Source organism: Sardina pilchardus, chromosome 19 (assembly GCF_963854185.1).
Source record: "Sardina pilchardus chromosome 19, fSarPil1.1, whole genome shotgun sequence".
Taxonomy (NCBI): domain Eukaryota; kingdom Metazoa; phylum Chordata; class Actinopteri; order Clupeiformes; family Clupeidae; genus Sardina; species Sardina pilchardus.
In genome coordinates, this window is record NC_085012.1 from 27,893,848 (window position 1) to 27,918,907 (window position 25,060).

General features: G+C 41.2%; 1 protein-coding gene across 6 annotated transcripts; it reads right to left on the bottom strand.

Moving 5' to 3' along the window:
* On the bottom strand, positions 1-24,217 carry unm_hu7910 (un-named hu7910). Of its 6 annotated transcripts, XM_062521171.1 has the most exons (23): positions 21,354-21,517; positions 18,169-18,330; positions 17,697-17,765; positions 9,042-9,095; positions 8,375-8,473; positions 8,218-8,241; positions 8,078-8,125; positions 7,892-7,927; positions 7,729-7,761; positions 7,436-7,471; positions 7,244-7,306; positions 6,612-6,785; positions 6,376-6,461; positions 6,061-6,147; positions 5,612-5,762; positions 5,367-5,503; positions 5,080-5,178; positions 4,860-4,949; positions 4,594-4,731; positions 2,224-2,359; positions 2,005-2,096; positions 1,605-1,738; positions 1-1,051 (listed from the first exon to the last, which is right to left on the bottom strand). In XM_062521171.1, the coding sequence occupies exons 1-23, from the start codon at positions 21,442-21,444 to the stop codon at positions 901-903; spliced, it is 2,190 nt and encodes a 729-aa protein (XP_062377155.1). In that variant the 5' UTR covers positions 21,445-21,517; the 3' UTR covers positions 1-900. The 6 variants fall into 6 exon arrangements, with proteins under 6 accessions (XP_062377155.1, XP_062377157.1, XP_062377156.1 ...); XM_062521173.1 differs by lacking the exon at positions 7,244-7,306; XM_062521172.1 differs by lacking the exons at positions 1-1,051; positions 1,605-1,738; positions 2,005-2,096; ... (16 more) ...; positions 9,042-9,095; positions 21,354-21,517 and adding exons at positions 9,159-13,473; positions 13,955-13,990; positions 14,941-14,982; ... (1 more) ...; positions 15,751-15,810; positions 24,045-24,217.
* Between the last annotated feature and the right edge of the window lie 843 nt (positions 24,218-25,060).

Below are 25,060 nucleotides of genomic sequence, written 5' to 3' on the forward strand. Positions count from 1 at the left end.
ACACACACACACACACACACACACACACACACACACAAACATGCACACACACACACACGCACACACACACACTCACACACGTACGCATGCGCACACGCACGCACACACACACACACGCACACACACACACACACACACACACGTACGCATGCGCACACGCACGCACACACACACACACGCACACACACACACACACACACACACACACGTACGCATGCGCACACGCACGCACACACACACACACACACACACACACACACACACAACTACAGTTGAGCTAAGGCACCACTTATTCAACAGAAATAGACACACATCAACCACACAAAGTGCATAGAACACTCACATCATAACATGAAAATAGGACCTTCTGTAGTAGCATTTGTTTTTGTTAAAAAAAAATATTCACATATGCTCTCAGTAACATCGGGACAACTTTAGAATTCAGAAAACAATACATATTCCAGTGATCCAATCACTGATAACAAATATAGCCTCTGAAAAAAAAATTTTCCTTGGCCTAATATATTCAGATGTTGATCTTCAGCAAAGTAGTATAGTGTATTCCTATCCTCTAACCATGAAACCCTAATGGGAATGTAGTGTTGAATTTCAGCTGATATTTGGCTGAACCCCTGAAGAGGTGCAGCTCCACTGCTCTTCATTAAGCTTATAGATATTATTTACATTCATATCAGTACCACAGGCATTGGGCTAAAGGGAACATTGCTCACATCAGAGAGCTCTACAGCTTCAGCTCTCCTCTGAAGCTCTAAGATGACTTTAGCATGTGTATTTATTTATACTCTGGCTCAGACGTGTTGGAGAAGATGGTGAGAGAGCCCATTTGTGTTGCTGAACCCTGTGGTGAGGAGCGGGAGCCTTGGCGTGACCTTTTGACCTCTATATGGGGGACAGCGTCTGTCTTTGCGTCTGGCTGAGCTCCGGGTGCCACACGTCCACGATGAAGATGAGCCGGTAGCTGTCGGCGTCCTGCCACACTTCGTGTTCAAAGGAGTCATCAAAGATGATGACCTTGCCCTCCTCCCAGCCCCTGCAACGCATTTCATGCTAAATGTCATCAATGTAGCCATCCAGTACATTCAGACTACTTTACCTCACATTACATTTATTACATGCCTGAACACACATTACTCTCTGGGGTCTACTGTGAAACCACAAGGTGTGCTACGAACAGACGTGCTGTGGAAACCAAGCATTGAGAACTGATGCTGAGACCAATATTTGCTCATTTACTGACATGCCACAGAGCATCATGAAGCAAAAATCAATTAAGTAAGCACTTAAGTGGCACTTTGTAACAGTTGGAGGAACACGAGGCGGTTTACTTCAAACTTCAGGTTTGTAGTTCATGTTTTTCTGAAATAGTTTTGAAATGTTTTTTCTGTAGTTACCAGTTACCATGTTTGAGTGTAAGATCACGCATGACATTGTCCAAATGATTTGTTTGTATCTGTACTGTATGAACACACTGCCGGGCACATTGCACGTTATGCAAATCAGCTCCCAAGCGCTGTGTACGGTTGTGCTGCCGTGCTTTGGACTGTTGAATATGTCTGTGTGCATGTCTGTGAACCCTCGCTGACCTGGTGTGGTCGGTGCAGCGGATCCTGCAGCCGTCTCGGGGGATGACCAGGCCCAGGTGCATCCGCAGGCGGCAGTTGGTGGGCCCAGTGTGAGGCCAGACATGGGTGCCGGGCTGCATCACTGAGAACTTGATCTGCCACGGGAGGTGCGTGTGTGTGTGTGTGTTGGTGGGAGGGGTTGGTGCAAGAAAGAAGAACAAATAATGAAGGAAACATTTAGCATGTTTTAAGTGGATCAAACATGTCTGTTTTGCAAGTTACAAATGGAATGCTACTGTACTTCACGTGGAGAGCAGTGAAAAAAGAAGAACTGAAAATATGCCCTGTTAAAAAACGAGTGAAGCTGAAAGAGAGAGGAGATGGCCAGGTGATGTGCTGATGAGTGCTGCTCTTGACTCACCTGGCCTCGTTTGCAGCTCGTGGCCTCTGGGTAGCGGTCCAGCAGGGCACAGGTCTTTGGAACACTGCGGCAGGAGGACGCAACCTTGCGTCCTGAGAGAGAGGGCAAGATGGGGCAGACATGAGTATATCTCTGTACAGTGCCGTGGTAACACATCTAATGGTGATGTTATAACTGTGTGTCCGTGGGTGGGTGTGTTTACTTCTCGATGTATGTTACCTTGCTGCCACAGAGTGAACTGACCCCAGTCCCCCTTCTCCCTCAGGTTCTCATCCTCAGCTACAAAGAGACCACTGCTGGCGTTCATCACAGACAAAGCCTCGTCCCTGATGGTCATCCAGTTACGCTCCAATGTCTAAAAGTGCACACGCACACACATACTGTATACACTTGTTCATTTTCATAACAGATGCATCTATCATAAAATATTCTTATTTACCTTTTTCCTATTATCTAATTCAAAGGTTACATCATTTATGATCATTTCGCTTACTCTTATTTGGTTGAAAATCTAACAATGAAATAAAATAATAAAAGATTAAATATTATGTATTTATTATTATTATTACTCTTATTATTGGGGGCCAAGCAGCGAAGCTGCGAGGACCCCATTGTGTTACTCTGTTTTCTTCTTATTATTATTATGAATCCGCCATGGGAGTCAATGGCAGCCCATAGAACCGACTGGTGAAAAGTTGTAAAATTTGGCACACTGATTAGGGACAGTCCCATTATTCATGTCACCAAATTTCATGTCGGCACCTCGAACCCTCTAGCGCCACCAACAGGTCAAAGTTAGAGGTGCCTTCATGCGCGTAACTTTTGACCCGTTGATCCGATTTTCAAAAGTCAGGTATCATTGGAATCCTTGGACCTGCCCGAGTTCAACGCACCCTATGATGTCATTTTCCGCCATGATGGATTTTCCGCCATTTTGGATTTCATCAAAAACACTCAAAATGTATCAGGGGTCACAAATTTTGTCCGACCGACACCAAACTTTACATGGAGCATCCTCAGATGATGCCTTACCAACGCATTGCTTTTTGTCTTCGGAAGTATTACCGTTCGCCCAAAACAGCGAATCGAAATTCGCGGTGAGGCCGCCAAACAGGAAGTGGGCTCATATTTCAGCAACCCTTTCACGCATCAAAACTAAACTTAGTACGTGGACTCATAACCCCATCTGGAGGACCCTCAAGAAATTTGGTGACCTTTGAACTCTAGGGGGCGCTGTTATTCAAAAACAGGCTTTTTGGCCTTTAACTGCTGTTGTGCTTAGAATTACAATGTACTAGTGATGTCTAGTAATACTTTGGAAGATACTTATGTTGACAGATGACAACTTGTGACATCAACGTAATTGATTCGGCCGCCATATTGGATTTAATCAAAAACACTAACAAATTTCCCTAGGTCACAAATTTCAACTGATCCTCACCAAAATTGGCACAGACCATCTTCAGACCATGCCTTGTTAGTGTTCTGATTTCTGTAACAATTGACAGAAGCGTTTGCCCGTCGCAGCCAATCGAAATTCGCGGCGAAGCTGGCAAACAGGAAGTGAGCCCATATCTTAGCAGCCTTTGCATCTATCAACACCAAACTTAGTATATGGGCTTGTGACCTAATTGGGATGACACCCAATACATTTGGTGACCTTTGACCTCTAGGGTGTGAAGCCGCCAAACAGGAAGTGAGCTCATATCTCAGCAACCTTTGAATCTATAAAAAACAAACTTAGTGCATGGGCTCGTGACCAGATCGCGAGGACTCTCAAGAAAATTGGTGACCTTTGACCTTTAGGATAGCTTCAATTAGCAAAAATGCAAGTTCGCTTGTAACTTTTGACGTGTTAGACATGAAACTTGTTCTGACTGCTTACGGCCATATGTCTCATTGCGGCATTGAGCCAACAGTGTCGAGTTGCCATAGTTACTCCGGCCTACTGCTTGGCCCCCTCATTGCTGCTTGCAGCTATATTTATTGTTGTTATTATTATTATCGTTGTTTTATGGAGGGCAAAAATGCATTATCATTTGAATGCCTACCGCAACAGAAGAACTTTAATTTAGGGGCTGAAGCTCCAGTTTGAATGTTTTTCTTGAGAAGCTTGGTTTGAAAACACACATGCAGTCACACATGCCTCCAGTGTTGACATTGTACTGTACACGGCATGCTCTGCGCTCACTGCTAGGTTGCTCTTGGTTGAGGTGTCCCAATTTCTGTTGTGCTTGCCGCTGGGATCAGCACAACACACCTACGATTTACAGTGCGCAACATGGTTGAACTTCGACTGCGGCACATGCAAGAGCGGCAAAGCAGCAAAATGCTTTGCGCAGCGCAGTGGCAGGCCAGTTCTTGTGCACACAAGCCACTGAAAATAATTGGTTTCAAAACACAGCACTGCCTCTTGTGCGTACAATGTGAACCCGACTTTACCCATCCTGTGTCATAATACCACTCTGCCACAAGAGGTGCTAGTGTATCACTGTAGCCATCATGGGCAGAGTGTCCAACTTATAACATTTAAACAAAAACACATTGATAACCGTCCTGTGCGTTTACATCAGTTACACTCTAATTTACCTTCACCAGGTCCGTGTATCCAGACTCCTTTGCTGTCCACCAGGGCTGGGCTCGCAGTCCATTCACATTATACAGAGAGCGCTGCCACACAGAGGCAAAGTGACCTCGCTTGTGACCCCGCTCGTACCATTCATAAGCCTGCAGAACACACATACACACACACACACACACACACACACACAAATCATTACACATCCTAATAACACAAGCATACTGCATGCACACCCCCACACAATGTTTCAGTGTTACCTGACCCCCATACTCACACTCTGGTCTCCGACTCTCTGTAGAGCGTCTCCCAGGTGGAAGTAGAACCGCCCGTCATCGGTTCCTGCTGCCTCAGACTCCAGACCTCCCTGTGGACCAGAGTGGACACACCCACACGGACGCGCTCAATGAGTGAGGATGTGGAACTGCATGTGTGCGATATCTTTTAGCATTTGAGTGCATGAGAAGGAAAGTATGCATGAATGCCCCACTTCCTACCCTCAGATAAGGGATGCTCTCTGCTATCTTGTTCTCTGATTTGAGGATGAAGCCGTAATGCACCATTGCAAATCCATCGCTTGGTGCCTTGACCAAAACCTGGAAAGAAAGGACATGGAGGTAGTAAGCAGATAGCATAATGTCTGTAGATCTAAATTCTAACGATCTGTTACTTACTATCGTTTATCTCATCATTGAACAGAACACACAATTCTGCCACTTTCATGAAAGCCTCTAGATGATGATTACATATAAACGTCCCAGATTACAAGTTTAACTTTTCTCACCTCTTCATACACTTGCTTGGCTGCCTTGTTATCGCCTATCAACAAATAGGCCACTCCCAGGTCATTTTGTAGAGCAATGTCATCTGGGAAGGTCTGGACAAGTAGCTGCAGAGTAGCCAAGGACCCACGCATTCGGCCTACAATCACAGACAAACCATTACTAGATACATGGACAGAGAGACGCATTGTGTGTGTGTGTGTGTGTGTGTGTGTGAGTGAGTGAGTGAGTGAGTGAGTGTGCGTACCCAGGAACTGTTGTCTGTCTGCCCTCCTTTTGAGTGCAGCTTTGATGAGTGCCACAGGGGCCTCTGGGAGTTCTGCAGCCTCTTTGTAGGAGTTGACCGCCTTCAGCAGCAAGTCATTACTGCGCAACTTTTCAGCCACGTCATCCTCTGACTGCACACACACACACACACACACACACACACACACACACACACACACACACACACACACACACACACACACACACACACACACACACACACACACACACACACACGCACAAGCACACACACAAGCACACACACAAGCACACACACAAGCACAAGCACACACACACACACACAGTAAGTTCCCATGTCTCATCATCTACACATCAGCTACAGTACAAATAACAGGAATGCAGGAAGGAAGCCTCTGTTAGTGGAGCCAGTAAGATCTGCAGCGTGTGCAGAGTGTTGTGTTACAGTACCTGTGCTTTACCATAGCGACTCCTGGGACTGTGAGGGTACTTTTGCACAAGACCTTCAAAAGCTCTTAAGGCTTCCTCTGCTTTACCCTGCACAGATAGAACACGCGCGTGCACACACAGACAGACAGACACACACACACAGACACACACAGACACACACACACACACACACACACACACACACAGACACAGACACAATGTCAATGCTCTGAGAAACACACAACATAGCCGCCCATGAGTAGACAACGAATGTGCATATTCCTTATCTGATGTAAAACCATGCCACAACAGAAATGACTACTGCAGTGCTTGTACCTTCTTGCGTAATTTCTCTGCTGCGTCTAACTCTGATTTAATAGTTTTGTCAAATTTGTTGAACATCTTGGGCTTCTTCTTTTTACCTGTGGAGAAAATGCATGGATGGATATCATATGGATATAAAACAAATCTGTTCTGCTAACACAGCAGTCATTTCACTTAACTTACACTTTTACAACGGAACACAAACTTGACGGAAGGTGTCCATAGGTGTGAGAGTTCCATGCTCGTACCTGTTACCTCTGTGGGTGTCTCCTCAGCGTTTGGCTGAGTGGTGTCTTGTGGCTCTGACTGCGGTGCGGATTGTGCGGTGGTCTCTGGTGCTGCTGCTGTGGAGTCCTGGGGGATCTCGGCAGCAGGCTCTGGGCTCTGGGTAGCGCCCTCCATGTCCTCTGGAGCTCTGGGGTCTGAGGGTGGGGAGATCAGCGAGGAACGCAGAGTTCAAAAGCCCTCCTCCATACAATACCAAATTCAATTCTCGCTATATTGGCAGCTCAACAAGGTAAAAACATTGATTACAAAGCCAATGTTATTTGTTTTTCTCCCCAGAGCCCAAGATCCCAATGAATCAGAATCAGATTGTGCTTTAATCACAAAGACGCATGAAGAAAATAATTGAATTCCCATGTATATGCCCCTTTGTATTAACCTCCTAGCTGAAGACATTTTTCAAAATCAATGTATACTGTAGCCTTGGTTAATAGTTGGGGAAATTATGGTCAATAGCTTCATGTTATTTTGTGTTCTTTTAATGATTTTTCTATCATGCCTATTGGTGTGTGTGTGCGTGTGTGTGTGTGTGTGTGTGTGTGTGTGTGTGTGTGTGTGTGTGTGTGTGTGTTTATTTTTGTGTTCTTATGCAGACCTGCATCATCTGTTTGCTGACTGGCAAATTGTTCACCGTACATCACAGTTGTATCACTCTGTCCTACATTAGAGGAGTCAGCGGTGAGACAACCTCCAGGCAAAAATCCCTCACAAAGGGGTCAACAATAGCCACAGTATTAAATAGCATCAGTCACACCCAAGATGAGACATACAATCCACAAGCACTAACCTTCTGTCTCCTCTGCGGAGGACTCAACCACCAGCTCTGTGAACACAAGACTTACAATGAGCCCTTCAAAATGTCTGAACTGAGTGCCAAACAGGAACCAACAAGCAAATGTTGAGACATATGGGCTCTTTCATCAAATTAAGCAAAAAGTAACCTCTCTAAATGGATACTGAGGTGTTGCCATTTAGTATTAGAATAACAAATGTTGATCACTCCACAACGTAGTGTGCAGAATAAGATTATTACATGCCCACATCTGGGATTGTCAATCAAAAAATATTATCTGCATTTACCTCCAGTGGTGTCAATGGTGTTCGGGTTTTCTTCTGAAAGAACAACAAAAACAGAATTAAATTACAATATACAGTGAGACTGTAGCTTTTGTCTTGAAATAGTTTGGAATACAATACTTATATGGAAGGATTCCCTCTGCTCTCCTTGATACTGTATACTGACCTTGAGGCAAACTATCAAAACTGGCCTCGGTGGGGTCTGAAGGAGACAACAAAACAAACGTATCATCTTAGGACCATACAACATTTATAGGAAGCTCAAAACATAAAATCATAACATAAAATGATGAAGAAATTAAATAATAAAATAATGGCTGATTGTGGTGTTGTTAGGAGAATATCTGCATACCAAATGGTGTAAATTCCTGCTCCAAATGGGAGAGGCCAGCATCAGCAACTGTGGAATGAGAAGAGAAACACTTTGATGGCTGTTCCTGGCTCATGGACATACCTGTCTACAGTATTATGCAACAATGACGTGTTTCTTACCAATGGAATCAATGTTGAATAAATCTATCAAAAGAAAACATACCCACATAAACAAGCACGGAACACACACAGATCACTAATGTACCAAGGCTACTTATAATGCCCTCAACAATCATTAATTGCACACGGAGGGTGATGGTAGCAGTTCATATTATACCTTGTTCTGATGATGCAGTATCGACAAACTCTGATTCTGCCACAGTAGGTTCTGCTTCTATCCGTGAATCAGAACCAACATCCTGTTCATCTGATTTATCTGAATGATAAAGAAGAGATGGAGATCTCACAAATTAGTTTGTGTTAACAGGACAAGATTTTTAATCATGTTTACATGCCTATTCGATTCCTTACAAAACTATGTGCCGTTTTGCAAGAATGGGTGCTTTTGGTTGGAAAATAATAACTATTTTGTTGGATACTTAGATACATTTAAGATTGAAACTACACAATACGTAGATGCACATAATATGCAAATTACATTTTTAAATATTTATTAATTTAGCAGATGCTTCTATCCAAAGCTACTTATGTCAGTTATATTACAAGGGAAAACTGTCTTGCCCAAGGGCACAACAGTGGCAGTCAGTCAACTCTTTAGGCTACTGCATGCTAGCCCAGCTCCTTAGCCACTACGCTACCACTGCCCCCGCCGTATAGTATAATTCATTTCATTTGACTTAGAATAACTTTCTTTAGAATTACTATATATTGTCGTTCATGCTGGCAAATGTCAGGTGAAACTGGTGTGCCCATATTATGACCCCGACACCCATATAAAAACAACTATTGGTCTGGGGACAACTGTGAATATATCCATACATTACCTGTTACTAGTGTATGTGGGGGTGTTTCTCTGGCAACTGGCTTCTCTTTCAAACCTGTTTATGGATGATGTATATTGTGAATGTTGTCCAATTAAAAGCAAAAAAGAACAATCTACATACAATGTCAACACACATTTCTTTATTGTCAGATACAAAGACACATACAGAGAGAAAGAGAGAGAGACAGAGACAGGCAGAGAATGGACATGAAGACATGTAAAGGGAATAGAGAATGAAGGGGAAAGAAATTGCTGAAGCACCAATGGATCATTTTAAAAATATTTCCCAATCTCAATAAGAAGTTTCTTACAAAACAAATCAGTGTCATTTCTGTAATGTTGCCATCACAATAATGTTTTTGAAATGAAGAGCAAGCTGACTTTGAATGGCACATTATAAATTCTGCAACCACAAATGACTTTGCTATACTAACTTTGACTCCTATACCAACAACTACAGACTGTACATACCTTCCTGAGTGGTTAGGCAATCTCAAGTAGACCTGCCAATCTGGTACCATGAAGTATAAATGTCAGTACCATATAAAAAATTACATTAAAATTACCCATCAATTAGATATATTACATAATCTCAAAACTGAAATCTGTGATATTATATAATCTGCAAAAACTGCACACTTCAAGGGATTTTCACATTTCCAGTAATGTTTTATTGTCATACTGTATAATGTCATGTAATGAGTGGGACAGCAAGGTTACGGTCGTCTTCATTTGCAAACCGACATACGGTGTCCCAGGCAGTGTTTAGTCTCCTCAAATTGTTCCCTAGCCTGGAAGCTAGACTGAATTGATCCCACCCACAAAATGTGAGGTTGGGAAATTCGGTCTGAACATGCTCCATTAAGAAACCTATGCCTCGTATGAGAACTGTGAGCACCAATCAGATCATCTGGGTGGGCTTTATACGATGATTGACAGATCAGCAACAGTGTCATTCATGTCACCTGAGCGTGCTTTGGCTGATTTTGTTTACAACAAAAAGGCTGTTACTAGAAGCTAGATGTTTAGATTTTCTCATCACATCTGTTTACAATATATTGACAGTGCAATGACTAAAACAGAATTCATATTTTCTTACTCTGATTGGTTACATCTATCTATGTACAAAGGTTGTAACATGTGCCATAATAATGTTCCTATGTGCAGTCCTAGACTTACATTCTGAATAGTTCTGAGTTTGGCAATGTCTGGCTAACTGTTCCCTCCATTTTCATCATTGTACATAGTTTGAGAGTACAAGGTGTTGGAAGAGAACAATGATTCCTTTTCTGCTTATACCACATATCCTCACTAAAATGACTGACCTGATTTGTGGATAAAAATATTGCCTGTATGCTATTCTTTACATGTTGTAAGAACTAGTAACTATTACGTAACTTTACATTAACAAAGAAAGAGTTTAGTTCACATGGTGCTGTGTCCTTGAAAGCATTACAGTGCTTGTTCATGTGGAATCGGAGGAACTTGAGTAGGATATTGACCCTTTTGCGTTGCAAGTAAAAGAGGGGGGAAATCTTTTCTGTAAGGTTTTGCACCATAGGATGCCCAGAGATAAGTCATTAATCACCAACATAACACATCGTCATATCAACACCAACACTCTCACTACTTTGCCATCTTTCATGCCATTATTGTTTTAATTACAAAGGGATTTCCTAAGACCAGGGAATTGTCCTCTGGATACACAGAAGTGCCCAACATAAATTCAGTTATCAATTATCAAAAAGGAAGGAAAAATGAAAGAAAAAATGAAACATTGGCATCTCTTTCGGCATATTTGCCAATATCAGTCAGAACCAATTATATTACAGCTGACTAACTTCTTGTACATTGTACAACATGCAGTGAGAAAAACACTCAACTGTCAGGCATAAGAGTATTCTCTACAAAAATAGAGTTCACTTGATTGTTTGCAGAGACAACATGAACACTCTTACTATTCCAAATAACCTGTTACATGCAGATATTATATGCAGCAGAAATGACCTTCCTAGCAAAATGCTAGTCAATACACACAGCAGATGTACACTAACCACTAAACCTAGTTAACATATCTCAGGTAGCCTAATGAACATCATTAATGTTCACTTGATTTGAGCTGTAAAAGAAAAAATGCTCACATTTCAGTTTCAAACAGAAAACATCTTTTAACCAGGTAGCAACAATAACAAATGGGCATGCTAACTTCTTCTTCTATGCCTTTTGAGACAAACCCATATGCTCGATTTGATAATTCCGAAAATATGCCAGTAAGTAATGAGACAATTGATGAAGCTGCCAGACTAATGCACCATGTCAATAAATGGATATTCACAATTTCACAATTTTGTTTTTAAAAATCATTTTGACAGTCATTTCAAGGTTGATGGGTCCATGGTACCAACTTCTCGTACGCTCTTGAAGAAAAGTAATAGAATGTTACGTGAGAAAAAGAGATGTGTAGAGATAGATGGGATTTTTCAGAAGAGTGAAGGACAGAAAAAGATAAAGGATATCTTCTCATTGGCACTGTACCACCAAAATAAAAAAAAAACTTCTGAGAAAAGAACAGTTGAAGAGTCAGCGCTGATCTCTGAATCACAGCATTTGACTATGCCATTGTCAGGTCTGAAGGCATGACCCTTGGCCCAATTCAATGTTCAATTTCACTTAAGTCTGCTTTTATTGCAGACTGATAGATTAACAGTTCTCCCAGGTACAGGGCTATTTTTTGCTTCCAGACTTTTTGGATGACTTGAGCAGATCCCGTACAGAAATCCTCTCTTCCTTGCCAATTTTTTCCCTGTTCCCACCTCCTTCATTATCCTTATCCTTATTCCTGTCAAGTTTGGTCTTTTTCTCCTTTTCTGTGTCAACCTTTTCTTTCTTTTCTTTAGTAGTCATCTCGGTCTTGTCTTTGTCTGCCTTTTCTTTCTCACGTCTCTCTTTCTCTGCCTGCTCCTTGGCTTGTTTTTCCTTCTCTGCCTTCTCCTTAGCTAGCCTTTCTTTCTCTGCTTGCTCTTTGGCTAGTTTTTCTTTCTCTGCCTTTTCCTTAGCAATGCGTTCTTTCTCTGCCTGCTCTTTAGCAAGTCGTTCTTTCTCGGCCTTCTCTTTGGCTAGCCTTTCTTTCTCTGCTCGCTCTTTGGCTAGTCTCTCTTTCTCTGCTCGCTCTTTAGCTAGTCTCTCTTTCTCTGCCTTCTCCTTAGCAAGTTGTTCTTTCTCTGCTTTCTCTTTGGCAAGTCGTTCTTTCTCTGCCTTCTCCTTAGCAAGTTGTTCTTTCTCTGCTTTCTCTTTGGCTAACCTTTCTTTCTCGGCCTGCTCTTTAGCTAGCCGTTCCTTTTCAGCTTTCTCCTTAGCTAGCTTCTCTTTCTCTGCCTGCTCCTTTGCAAGTCGTTCTTTCTCTGCTCTCTCTTTGGCTAGTCTTTCTTTCTCTGCCTTCTCCTTAGCAAGTCGTTCTTTCTCTGCTTGCTCTGTGGATAGTATTTCTTTCTCTGCCTTCTCCTTAGCAAGTCGTTCTTTCACTGCTTTCTCTTTTGCTAGCCTTTCTTTCTCTGCCTGCTCTTTAGCTAGCCGTTCCTTTTCAGCTTTCTCCTTAGCTAGCTTCTCTTTCTCTGCCTGCTCCTTGACAAGTCGTTCTTTCTCTGCTTTTTCTTTAGCTAGCCTTTCTTTCTCTGCTTGTTCTTTAGCCAATCTCTCTTTCTCAGCTTTCTCTTTGGCTAGTCTCTCTTTCTCCGTTTGCTCTTTGGCTAGCTGTTCTTTTTCAGCTCTCTCTTTTGCTAGCCTCTCTTTCTCCGCCTGCTCCTTTGCAAGCCGTTCTTTCTCCGCTTTTTCTTTGGCTAGCTTTTCCTTCTCAGCTTGTTCTTTAGCAAGTCTCTCTTTCTCTGCCTTCTCCTTGGCTAACCTCTCTTTCTCTGCTTGCTCCTTAGCTAGTTTTTCCTTCTCCGCTCTTTCCTTTTCCTCAGCTCTTTCTTTCTCTGCCTTCTCCTTAGCAAGCCTTTCCCTTTCCAACTTTTCCTTCTCAGCCTTCTCTTTTTCTTGTTTTTCTTTTTCTGCCCTCTCTCTTTCTGCCTCTTCCTTGGCTACCCTACTCCTTTCTGCCTTTTCCTTCTCCAGTTTCTCCTTCTCGGCTTCCTCCTTTATTCTCATCTCTTCCACTCTCTTTGCTTCCTTCTCTCGTTCCTCCTTTTCCTTCCTCTCCTTTTCCTCTTGAAGCTTGGCTTCTGCCTCTTCCTTCTCTCTCTGAGCAGCTTCCTGTCTCTTCAGCTCCAAGGCTCGAACTGCCTGCCTTTCCTCTTCCTCTTGGGCCAGTATAGTGCGCACTTCAGCCAGTGCCATCTTAGCAATCTTTTTTGCTTCAATCTTCTCATGAATTATCCTCAGCTGTTCCTTGAGTGCCGACTTTAGTTTACGTCCAAGATTTTTGCTCAAGCGGTCTGAGAACAAGGAAACACTGATTTCACAGCGATCAATTTAAATGCAAACACGGCATGCTCCAAAAGGAATTGGCTAGGGCTAAAAAAACTAAAAATGAGAATCAGAATTGAGAGTGTCCAAATCAACTCTGAGAACATGCCTCCTCTTTACCAAACACTTCACACTTCCACACAATCAATGCAAAAACACTAGCTATCAATCAGACACCAGCTGGAAATAAAGTTACATACTTGTCAATATCAGAATTCCATAAAAAATATTTTGTTCATTAGGGCCATGCTTGTGTGCAATGACCAAATCATCAATTGTAAGCTAACTAGGTTAGACACACAAGCTACATGCTAGAAGCTACAAATCAAAAGTTCAACACACTTTCGAAATGTGGGCAGAGGAAAAAAACAGATTTCCTCATTAACATTAACAATTCTGTTGCAAAACCATGCAAATTAAAAATCAAGTCACATTCAACACGACTACTACCTTTTGTTTCGGCAGCCTGTATACTGAGATTTTCATCTGTGAAGGATGAAACAATGGCTCATTAATGCTATTTCTGTAGTCCCATCATCCATTTTACAGAAAGGATGCAATAAGGTAAATGGGCAGGAATCTCCTCAGCGTGTCTTCAAAAATCTAAACATTCTGAATGAAGAATGGATAAACCGGTAAATAAGATTGATCAAAGCTGAAGGAATTTACTGTCTGTGAAAATCCAGTATAATTTTTTTATACAGATGTATAACCTTCTCTTTCAACATAGCCTACTCTGGAATCTGCCACAGGGGTGACAGAAGCATTGTCTGCTGCACTGTGTTTAAACCAGTAAGCCAATCTCTTTGAATTAAAGAAGCCGCATGTACATCAAGACAATATTCTTCAGACAATTGAGATCATTTTAATATTTCCCACCAAAAAATAAATCAGTCAGACAGGAAACATTTCCAATCACATTCTCTCTCTCAGTCACACTAAGTCAGCGAGCATTATTGTATAACACAATCTATAAATGTTTTACAGCAACAGTCTGAAACAGTCAGAGTCCAAAGACAGCTCAGAACTGAGATTCACCGACAGTTCTCTGCCAACTCACAGCATGCATCGCAACACAGACCCCTTTGGGAAACACTCCACAACAAAAAAGCACACATTACAATCAAGTCAAATTCAATCAGACCTCATTCACCAGAAAGGGCAATCCTGTAAAAGTAATTGAGCAGATGGAGATCTGCTCAATTACCCTGGTAAAATTGATGTTTGTTTAAATTCAAGAAATTATATTTCCTGATACTCTTTGAATATGCATCATTTCACAGCCACAAATGAAATGCAAATCCAAAAACAGCAAACAATGTGAGCACAGTATATCGGATTTACATTTCATCCTGACAAGACCATGCTTAAGGTTTTATTCAGTCTAGCGACTAAAGTCATGACAACGGCAAGACAACGGCAAGACTAGGAAATACCTTCAGCATCGACCACCTCTTTAGATTCCACAGCAATGTCTTCTTAATATGGAAAAAATAACAGTGAATCCGTCACGATATGTTTAAGATCGCTACAGCCATATCTAATTAGACATAAGCTGAGCACACATGCCACTCTTCTACCAAGCTGAAATAACATAAAGGGGAACACTGAAACCCCAAACAAAAAGGACTGGCAACAGAGGAAAATATACCTTTCAGTTTTGATTTCTTCTCTTTCTTAAGAGCTGGGGTCCCTACAAGTTTGTCAGCTGATGCTATTTTGTAAAGAGAGTAGAATATAAAAACAAGTCAAATAAAGTGAATGGAATTCAGTAAGATGCGAAAGACTACAGCACATGCATGCAGACACACCAACACACACACATACAGTACAGTACAATCAGAAATTCACACAATAAAGTAAGCAAAATGTTTGTGAACAAATTTCTGTTACTCATTATGCACTATTTGCATTTCATTTGTTGGATCAGTCAAGGAGCTACTCTCAACAACAGAGCTCTTAACAGACCACCTTGCTCTGAGGATTTCATCACTGTCGCAATGCAATGCAACCTGATCAGTCTGATTCCAGAGACTCAAGAAAGCAAGTTGATGGTACTGTAGGTTGACTATACCGTCCATCAAGTTAATAGCCTATTAAGGCATCACCAGCCACCTCTGATGAAGATCGAGAGAATTGGTCTTTCACCACACAAATGAAGTTTCTCTGCAGTCCATGCAAGAATACAACACATCAAACAGAAATATTAACCACTGAACGAGCTTGACGGACAAGTCCAAAAATACCTTGCAGCCTCACTGTCTTTTCTTTTTTGGGAATTGCCACATTGATTGTCTTTTTCTTGTCTGCCATTTTGAGTTTGGAACAAAAAGAAAATATATGAACAGCATGAAGTACAGAACTGAAGCTCTGCATCTCAGAGTAAAATGTAGTGGTTAGTGGGACTAAAATAATCTTTTTTTCCTTCCATTTTCTCAACACTGTTTTACAAGGTTAATTGTAACACATTACACTTTGATCTGATCTGGGGAAAGTTATGTTGTGGATAATGGGTTGTAAGCAGGTGTTCGTGATGTCCCCTGTCAGAAAGTTATAGCCTTTTTGTCCCACTTAGGTTGTAACTACAGAGAAAAGGGGTGGACAGTAGGAACCATTTTTACAGTGAAAGCCAGGGAAGATATATAACATTTAATTATAGGGCAGTTTGCTGTGCCTGTCTAGGATAATAGGGGTGTGATAATCATTTAGTCCATGGAGTAGTGTAATCATCTCAGTTTTCAGGAGCCTTGTCTGAAAATGTGGTTTAGATTCTGAAAACGTATACGCATTATAAACATTTGCTCAACATCTGTGGGAGGTTCAATGAGATCTCATCATCTGTAATACACATGGCTGCCATGGACAATCACACTGTGGCTCATGTGCCTGAGCAAAAGACTAGTGTAATTACGATATACTGAAAATGATTGAGATCACATTCAAACATTTCATTTAAAGAAATAACAAACAGTCTTGTGATCTTGTGAAAAGCAAACTTACTTAGGAAGGAGTGCAGAACTTGCTTTATCATACTGTTACATTAAGGACAACAATCTTGCCAGACTAAATAGACTACCGTGCTGAATGAAATTAGAAATATCTCCTAATGTCTATAGCACAGATTTTTGTGAAAAAAGATTTCATGTGCAGTTGTCTACTTTGAACTTGCTAAATGGGGCACTTGCTCTTGATTGTTCTTGTCTGCCTGAATACCAGCCTAATGAGATGAGAGCTCACTCATTCTATAGAGACATAAATAGATAGATACAGTATAAATAAAATAGACAGAACCACATCAGTACTACAGCTAGGTAGTAACAGTCAATGTTTTCTCCAATTTTGCAAACCGTGTTTGTAATCTGAGATAATGGGGGGGGGGGGGGGCGCAAAAGCCACACATGGAGCAAGGCAACCCAAGATTTCCTGTGTTGATTCAAAGCACCTCAGTTTGTGGATCTTATGATCCCTCCTTGCTTATCAATATCCAACCCCTGGAAATTCCTGACATACCCACACCCTCCTTCGCCACTCTCTCTCCATCTTCACTTTTCTCTTTGGGTACATCAGTGTTTACATCAGAGAGAAATAGAAACAGGCTGTGCAATAAGCCATCCTCTGCTAAAGCATCGCCAAAAGGGCCATCTTTGGTCAAGCCTACAAGCACAGAGGAAAAGTAAAAGGGGGAAAATAGAGAAGAGAGGACAAGAGCAAGGAGAGCCAGGGGAGAGACAACACATTGGAAAGACAGACAGGAGAGGACAATGAAGGAGGTTGGTGCTGGACATGGGAGCAAACAAGTAAGCTGAAAGAGCAACAGGGATGCTCTACTTTAAAGACATGAGAAGAAATGTAGAAGTTTAAACAACATGACATAGACTGATGAATGGCTAAGTTTATCCTTGCTGCTCTTGGGTCAAACACAAAGCAACATGTTAAGGATAAGCAGCATAGCAGTTAGCATGGAATAAGTAATGAAATGCCTTGTGTGATGTCTTCTCAATCACAGATGGCACATTAACAGGATGGCAGTCCCTTGTATATATACCTGTGCACATCTACAGGAGCTACAAAACACCCATCATTGTATTTGTGAAAGAAGTGATGAAGTGAGATGAAAGTAGAGTGGGAAAAAGAAAGAATGAAACAAAGAAAGAAAGAGAGAGAAAGAAAGAACAAAAGAAAGATTACTAACCAAGTAGCACTTTGGCATCCTCCAAACCGAGGTGACCATCTCCATCAATATCATAAGGGACCAATGTGCCTATGAAAGGAGAGGAAATTATGAAAAAAGATTAGGTGATATTGTGTGCTGGACAACATACAGTACAGTATAATGCTGAATCAACTTTAATTCTCTTTGTACAGGTTTGGCATCTTGGCTTAATGAGCAATGTGTGTCAGGTACTAAAGTGAGCCAGTCCAGTAAGTTATTTTAAGCTTATGGACGAATGGGGTCTCCTTGCCTGAATAACATCTAAATATAGAGCTGAAAATCCCTCAAAATCTCATCACCATCATCGCTGCAGTATCTCTTTTTGGACACTGAAACAAGCGCTAAAGACAGGACACTGTTCATTTTCTTCATGCTAGATTGACCCCAGCAAATGAGCTAACAGAGGGTGTTCAGAAAGGATCTGGTCAGATGACCATGCAAGCAGACATACCTACAACAGTGTCATAGTCGACAATGTCAAACCACACCACTCCAACTGCGGTCCAGGCTCCCAGAAGGGCCAAGACAAAGATCCAGCTGAAGATGGAATTCCCCTCTGCTTTCTTTCCATTCTTACTGATAGCCGCCGGGGGAGGAGGAGGAGATGGAGCCTCTGTGGATGAACACACGAATAGACAGACAAAACCACAGTCATAAGACAATGAGCCACCAAATTACAGCTGCCATTGGCACTGTGCTGTATAACTGCAGCCAAATGCTGCTGTTCGGTCAGGTAAACATGTTCTTCAAGAAGTCTGTTTTGGCAGACCTTTGAAATGACACTGAGACTGAACAGGATGAATGACATTTAAAGAATGAGGAAAATATTTACAGAATGAAGGAAATGTCATTGGTGGGTTATTCCGTGTCAAATCAGACACAACCCAGGAAAAGAGTTGCTGTACCATCTCAGATTTTGCTCAAAGTTTGTCTTAATACTGTTTAGGTCTCAAAACTTGTTGTTTGTTGTAAAAGTTGTATTTTCTTTGGCATTAGATTTACACTAAATGGCTTATCTTAGGAGCCATGTTTGGACATTAATATCTTAAAAAGTATCAGTCTTTGTCTTCCATCCTACAAAGTTTGGGAAGGCTAACATATTATCAGTGCGACCGGACCACTAAAGGTTTGTACTGCATTCCCATTGATTTTATATGGCTTTAGATTCAGAACTAAGTGGAAAATGAGTTATATTGAGGGTATCATAAACTCATATCTGTACTGTATCAATCAGTATTTTGTTCTGAGTCAGTATTCTGCAACTACAACACTTATATTGTGAATGTCTGAGGTATCCACATCATTTACATGGAGATATTAAGGATAAAACTAGCGTGTGGTTGCATTTTGGCCATTTTCAGAGGATAAAAATGTCATGTGGGGTAGCTAGTAGAAACCTGAAAGTCTATATGGGAATAGTTCAATTTTAAAACATTCAGTGTACAACACAATGTTGTACCATGTTTACTTTATAAATAAATACTCTTAGCTAATTACTTATCTCTGCTTTCTCATTCTTGCCTCTGAGGAATTACCGGTCTTGCTCCTGACTATTTGATTATCTATAACATTAATTGAGCTACTTCCACATAGACTACTCCCACTAGCTACCCCACATACCATTTTACACTTTTGTAAATTACCTGTTTTATCCTTAATATATTTGTGCCCATTATATATTGTACAAATAATGTACAAACAAGTTAATAGCTTTAATGTGCACTTTATCCCAAGTCTAGGGGCATTGAAGAAAATCAATGAGCTTTCAGAAAACATGAGCATTCAGCCATACTGAGAACATGTTTGTCTTTCATCCTATACAGTTGGGAAAGGCCAGGAAAAACACTTTTCAAGATATTAATGCCCAAACACTGCTTCAGATAATGTGTTTTTCAGGTTGTCAAGTAATATCAAGGGCAGAAAAAATATGAAGACTTAAGATTTTACCAGAAGTTTGCAGGCCTCGTTTTGGTACACATTTGTGATATACACACGGTTTGAACAAAATCTGAGACGGTGCAGCAACAACCTTATAGGATTTGACATGGAATGATCACTTTGTCAAAATATTGCAAAAGCAAAACATGCTATTGTAACTGTAAGCAGAACAATGCTGTTTGTACTGCATCAGTTCAATTAAAGGCACCATCTAGTGTAGGGCTAGCCTGGCTATCACCAGACCAAGCTCAATCTTTTAATATGGAACATTAGTCTGGGGAGTCTACTCTATATTTTGTACTGCACAAAAGGTGTCATCAACAGGCCTAGTTCAAATGACTGTATACACATTTGGATAGTCCTTCAACCAATCAGACCAACGATCCGGGTGTGCCAGGTGGATAAGCCAGTTTATGAGTCGTCCACACAAATTTATAATGGAAGCAGGATATAAAAATGTGGATCGCCGGCTGAGTTTACCCAGTCTAGAGTAGGGCATTTGTGGAAACAAAACAAAAATCCAAATCACGGCAGGATTTTATAGCTGATAAGATCACCTCCTTGGATATGTGCTAAAAAGCGCCGCTCTGGCTGTGCATTTACAGACTGGCATCATAATCAGCCCCAGCCTGCTGCTTCCTGTATTTCTAAACACATAGAGGACAGGTACCGATTTGTAATAACTGTTAAGTGCTCCCTTTTATTCTGCACAACTGGGTGAGCATGTTTGTATGAATGACAGTCACATGTCATTGGCCATTTCAATATGGTCAAACGTTAGAGCAAATACGTCTATAGGTATCTAGAGAATGAATGGCAGTTGCATTGTGGGTAGAGGGTAAAGAACACAGGGTTAAAATATAACAGGAGTATCAGATGGCTGAAGCAGAGCCCTCAAGGTCGCTTAAGTTAGGAGTTATATACATACAAACAAACATGCATTTATTTATCTGTCCAGCAATGACACTGCAATGAGTGTCGTATGTGAATGCCAAGGTCATGAAAACAATTTAGCTCACCCAATTTGATTTGCTGTTAAATGACAAACAAATGTTACAGTAAATAGAAAAGACACACAACTTTGGAATGAAAGACAGAGCATCCATAAGCCAACTATCCATAATAATCTACGGCAACCATCTCACCACATTGCCCATTGTTATATGGTCAGTTTCATTCACAACAAATAATTAACCAAGATAATATTTTCAAGATTTTTTCAGTCCTGCATGAAATTAATTTCCTCTTCAACAGACACTAAGCTTTCTGCCAAATAGACTATTTATATCTCTACAAATATAGAGCATGCAACACAGAAAGAAAAGGACAGAGACACGGGGAGAGAAGAGGAATAGAACAGCTGTGTCTGCTGCTCAAACCACAGTACATGATCCATTGTCAAAAGGCACTAACCTACGAGCACAGTGGACAAGTACTGTATCTGTGCACCCCTATCCTCATTAGTACACGGAAACATGTACGCACAGTCACATAATTTACGCATCTCTCACCGTGAGCTGACACTTTACCAACACAATAAAACCTATCAGTCTCTAAATCGGATATGCCCGTTGCTTTCTGTTATGGTGCCTCAGCCCATCTTTCACCCACATGTGGGCCAACAGACATGCCAGTGCAGACACACACACACACACACACACACTTCTAAATGGCTCTCTCATCCGGTCCTCCCTCTACCTGTGTCTTCCACCATTGCGTCTTCCACCATTGCATCTTCCACCATTGCATCTTCCACCATTGCGTTTCCGTCTTCGTAGGTTTCTGCCATTCTCACAGATTTGGAGTTCGGCAAAAGGAAACAGAGGACTGCTGCTCCAACTCAGCAGAGTTCGCCCGCTAACTCAGCTGGAACCCGATACACAGAGCTAGGAGTATTTTTAGTGCCGCCGTGAGCACACGCTCTAGACTGGCCCTCATATGGAGAGGACACTTTGGAGCCTCTGTCACACTCACACACGCAGTTTACTGTCATGTCACAAGGCACACACACATACACACACAACACAAACACAACACACACACACACAACTGTTCGTGGACCAGACACATTTAAGCATGCTGTTCCCCATCACACATACTGTGACACTGTATGCTTCATCATCAGTAAACATAAATCTGTAAATCGCCAAAAGTGTGTACTCACTCAAACACATGACACAGAAATATGTGATGATTACACATGGCTATAGAAAGGGAGGTGCAACTAATATATTACTAAATAATACAAGAAAGTTCAATCTATGATGTCATTAAACAAAATCAAAATGTTGTAAAAAACTGGCCATGTTTCATATAGTGGTTATCAGGTTAAGATGGCGTTTTACACTGATTTAAGTCCAACAAGACTTAAAAGACAAGAGATACAAAATCACTCCTCATGCCAAAAACATCCTAAAAAAACTGCTCACCACTGTAACAACTAAGAGATACACTTTGTGATCACTTCAAGACATTCCCTCATCCTGCACTTGTGAGCAAGGTTTTTGAATTTGACAAACACTGCCATGACCCAATCCCTGACCTCGGGTTTCTGATTGGCTTATGGCAAAGGCCCATTCTCAAAGTTACATCTACTGTACCAACTAGCCTATCACCTTTGAGAGTGTCATACTGCAGGAAGTAACAACTCCAGCTGAAGGCCATTGAATATGAAATGCTACCAAGCTTATTTACCATGTGTTGCAGTTCTGAAATAAACACTCAAACGACTCAGTTTGGGTTGATGGTAAAATGATTAATACTACTGTATCACATTCACACATGACTCACAAAACATGACCTAATCCAGCTGAAGTGGCACTATCACTAATCAGTGTGGGTCTACACATCATTGTGCAGAAGAACCTATTTATCCTAATACATCTTAAAAAGTAAAGAAGACAAAAGACTAATATATACATAACGTCAATTGGTGACAATACTACTTTTAGCATAATATATATATATATATATATATATATATATATATTCAAAGAATGCACTGAGGGTCAACATGTCTATTTTTCATAACCACGTTGCCTTCCTATCCAATCCAGTGATATACTGTATAGTCCTACTTAATAAAATATCAGATATAGAACTCTTATTGTTACTATCTAGAAATGCTACGTGTAACACTTCTGGGGAGTTATGTGATTTGTGGAACTAACTAAGCACTGGTAAGAATCATTGGAGAGTTTTAAATCCCACTCCTGGCTTACTGCTCTGGGTTGGGACTGAATATGGCAAAACGACTTTGGTGAACACCCAAACATAAATAAAACATGGGGCGAGATTCAGATGGGGATTCAACAGTAATGCTACCAAATGTTATAATGCTGCACAGAGATTAAATAAAGATGCTGAATGTACTTTAGTTAGTTTACCTAATGAAATAAATGGTTTAACCCCAGAGTGTTAATACTGGAGTCCTAGGAATCCTGAAGTGTCATGAATTAACAGTGACATCATCCACTAGCCCAAAACCAAAACGCCTGGCTCCCTCCCTGTTTCAATCAGACTGTAAACAGATTCTGCAGTTGTAGACTGGGTGAAACATTGAGTGAAAACAATTGGATCTGTCTTATCGTGCAGTTTGTGTTTTAGATCAGGTGGCTTTGGTAGGCCTAAATGATCGGAAACAAGGCCAAAGATTCACATAGGCTGACATAAAAACCCCTAATAAAAATCGCTAGAATAGATAGATTGACAGGCAGTCGATGTCACATGCCTTCAGCACTGTCTTTATTACGGCCATTACGATCACTTATGCACAGCGTCCGGTGATTTGTGGTCAAGACTTCTTCTTTCGAATGTCTGACTGTGTGCGCGCACGCAAGCACGCACGAACTCTGTTTCGCCTGGAGGAAGCTAAAAAGTTTACTTTGTAGCTATACTTCTTGCCATTTGAGCTTACAATCGTGCCTTGCTATCACTATCCAGACTGAGATGTTTACAAAGTATAGGCTCACGTTTGATTCGTGATAACTTCTGCTCGATAGCCTATATTGTTCTTGTCTAAGTGGGAAACATTACAAAATAGTTACCACAGACATGCAGCTGTCAGTGAAGATGCAATGAAACATTGTTTTGAACATTCCTTGGGTCTAATATGGTAACTTGTAGCCTAAGTCTTTGTTGTGCGGAGTGGGTTTACAAATAGCAGTAGTACCTAGGCTACTGCTGCGTCCACTACTAGGCTACAAAACGAATATGAGACCGTTTTCTCTTTTCATTCGTTTACTCCATTACGATGACAACGTCTGACATTCCAGGTTGACTGGTTATTGCAGTAGCACCAGAAAGATAAAGTTGTCCAGGCCGCTGTATGGGCTATAGCTATAGTGTGACGCTGCATCAATCTGAGCAGGATGACAGAATGATGCTTACCTTTTTTTGCCTGATTGCGCGAATTTTTCTTCTGACCCATTACTGTCACAGCAGGGTGGTATATATGCCTAAACGATATTTGGCGCTTGGAATTGTGTTACTCCAGGAAATCCTTCGTCAGAAAATTGTCTCCATCAGGTATGGGGAGAATCTTGCTGGAATATGTTAGCAAAGTCCAGACAGTGAACACTTGACAGGCAAAGATGTAATCCAATCATATTTAGTCAAAGTATAAGAGGGTGGAGGTATCCAGTGAAAAGACCAATCAGATGTAAAGGCTCTCTTCCTTGTTCAAACTCCCCGCGATACAAGATGAAGGAACGTGGCAAAATGGGACGTGTATTTTCTCGCGAGACTTCATACCTTATCATAGGCTATCTATGTTCATTTTTTTCTGAGTTTTGAATTACACTTTGAAGTGCATAAAACATCTTCTTTTCTTGGCATACTAATACAGAATTTTATGTCAGAACAATTGTATTTAGACATTGTATCTAGTTATGTCATACTCTTCTTTCAGGTATGGCCTAATAGGCCTAATTCCTCCCATCCCATATCATTGTAACATACATGTATACATAACTGGAATAATCTATTTTACGTGTGAAATACAGGGATTGGACAATGAAACTAAAACACCTGGTTTTAGACCAGAATGAAGCATTAGTGTGTAGGTCCTCCTTTTGAGGCCAATACAGCATCAATTCGTCATGACAATGACAGACCTACAGTGGCCAGAGGGATTTTGAGCCATTCCTCTTGCAGGGTAGGTGGCTCTGGCAGGTCACTACATGATGCTGACAGGAAAACATTTCCTGACTCTCTCCACTAAACCTCCAAAAGTGAAGTGTTTTGAGATGTGGTCACTACAGGCCATGAGAGATCTTTAATTTAACTGTCAACATTCAAATCACTCTGTTTATATTCATGTTAACACCACTCTGTCATGTTGTGTGTAAGCCTGGTGTGTCATTAATCATCTTGATGCACAGCCCCACCTTTAGGGTAACGTTTGA

Excerpts from the sequence above, each read along its gene's own strand:
- unm_hu7910 (XM_062521169.1), bottom strand. The coding sequence starts at position 21,444 with ATGGCAGAAACCTACGAAGACGGAAACGCAATGGTGGAAGATGCAATG. Across the intron at positions 18,331-21,353 it reads CGCAATGGTGGAAGACACAG|AGGCTCCATCTCCTCCTCCT; the intron begins GTAGAGGGAGGA and ends GTTCATCCACAG. Across the intron at positions 14,983-15,155 it reads GAAGAAATCAAAACTGAAAG|AAGACATTGCTGTGGAATCT; the intron begins GTATATTTTCCT and ends TTCCATATTAAG.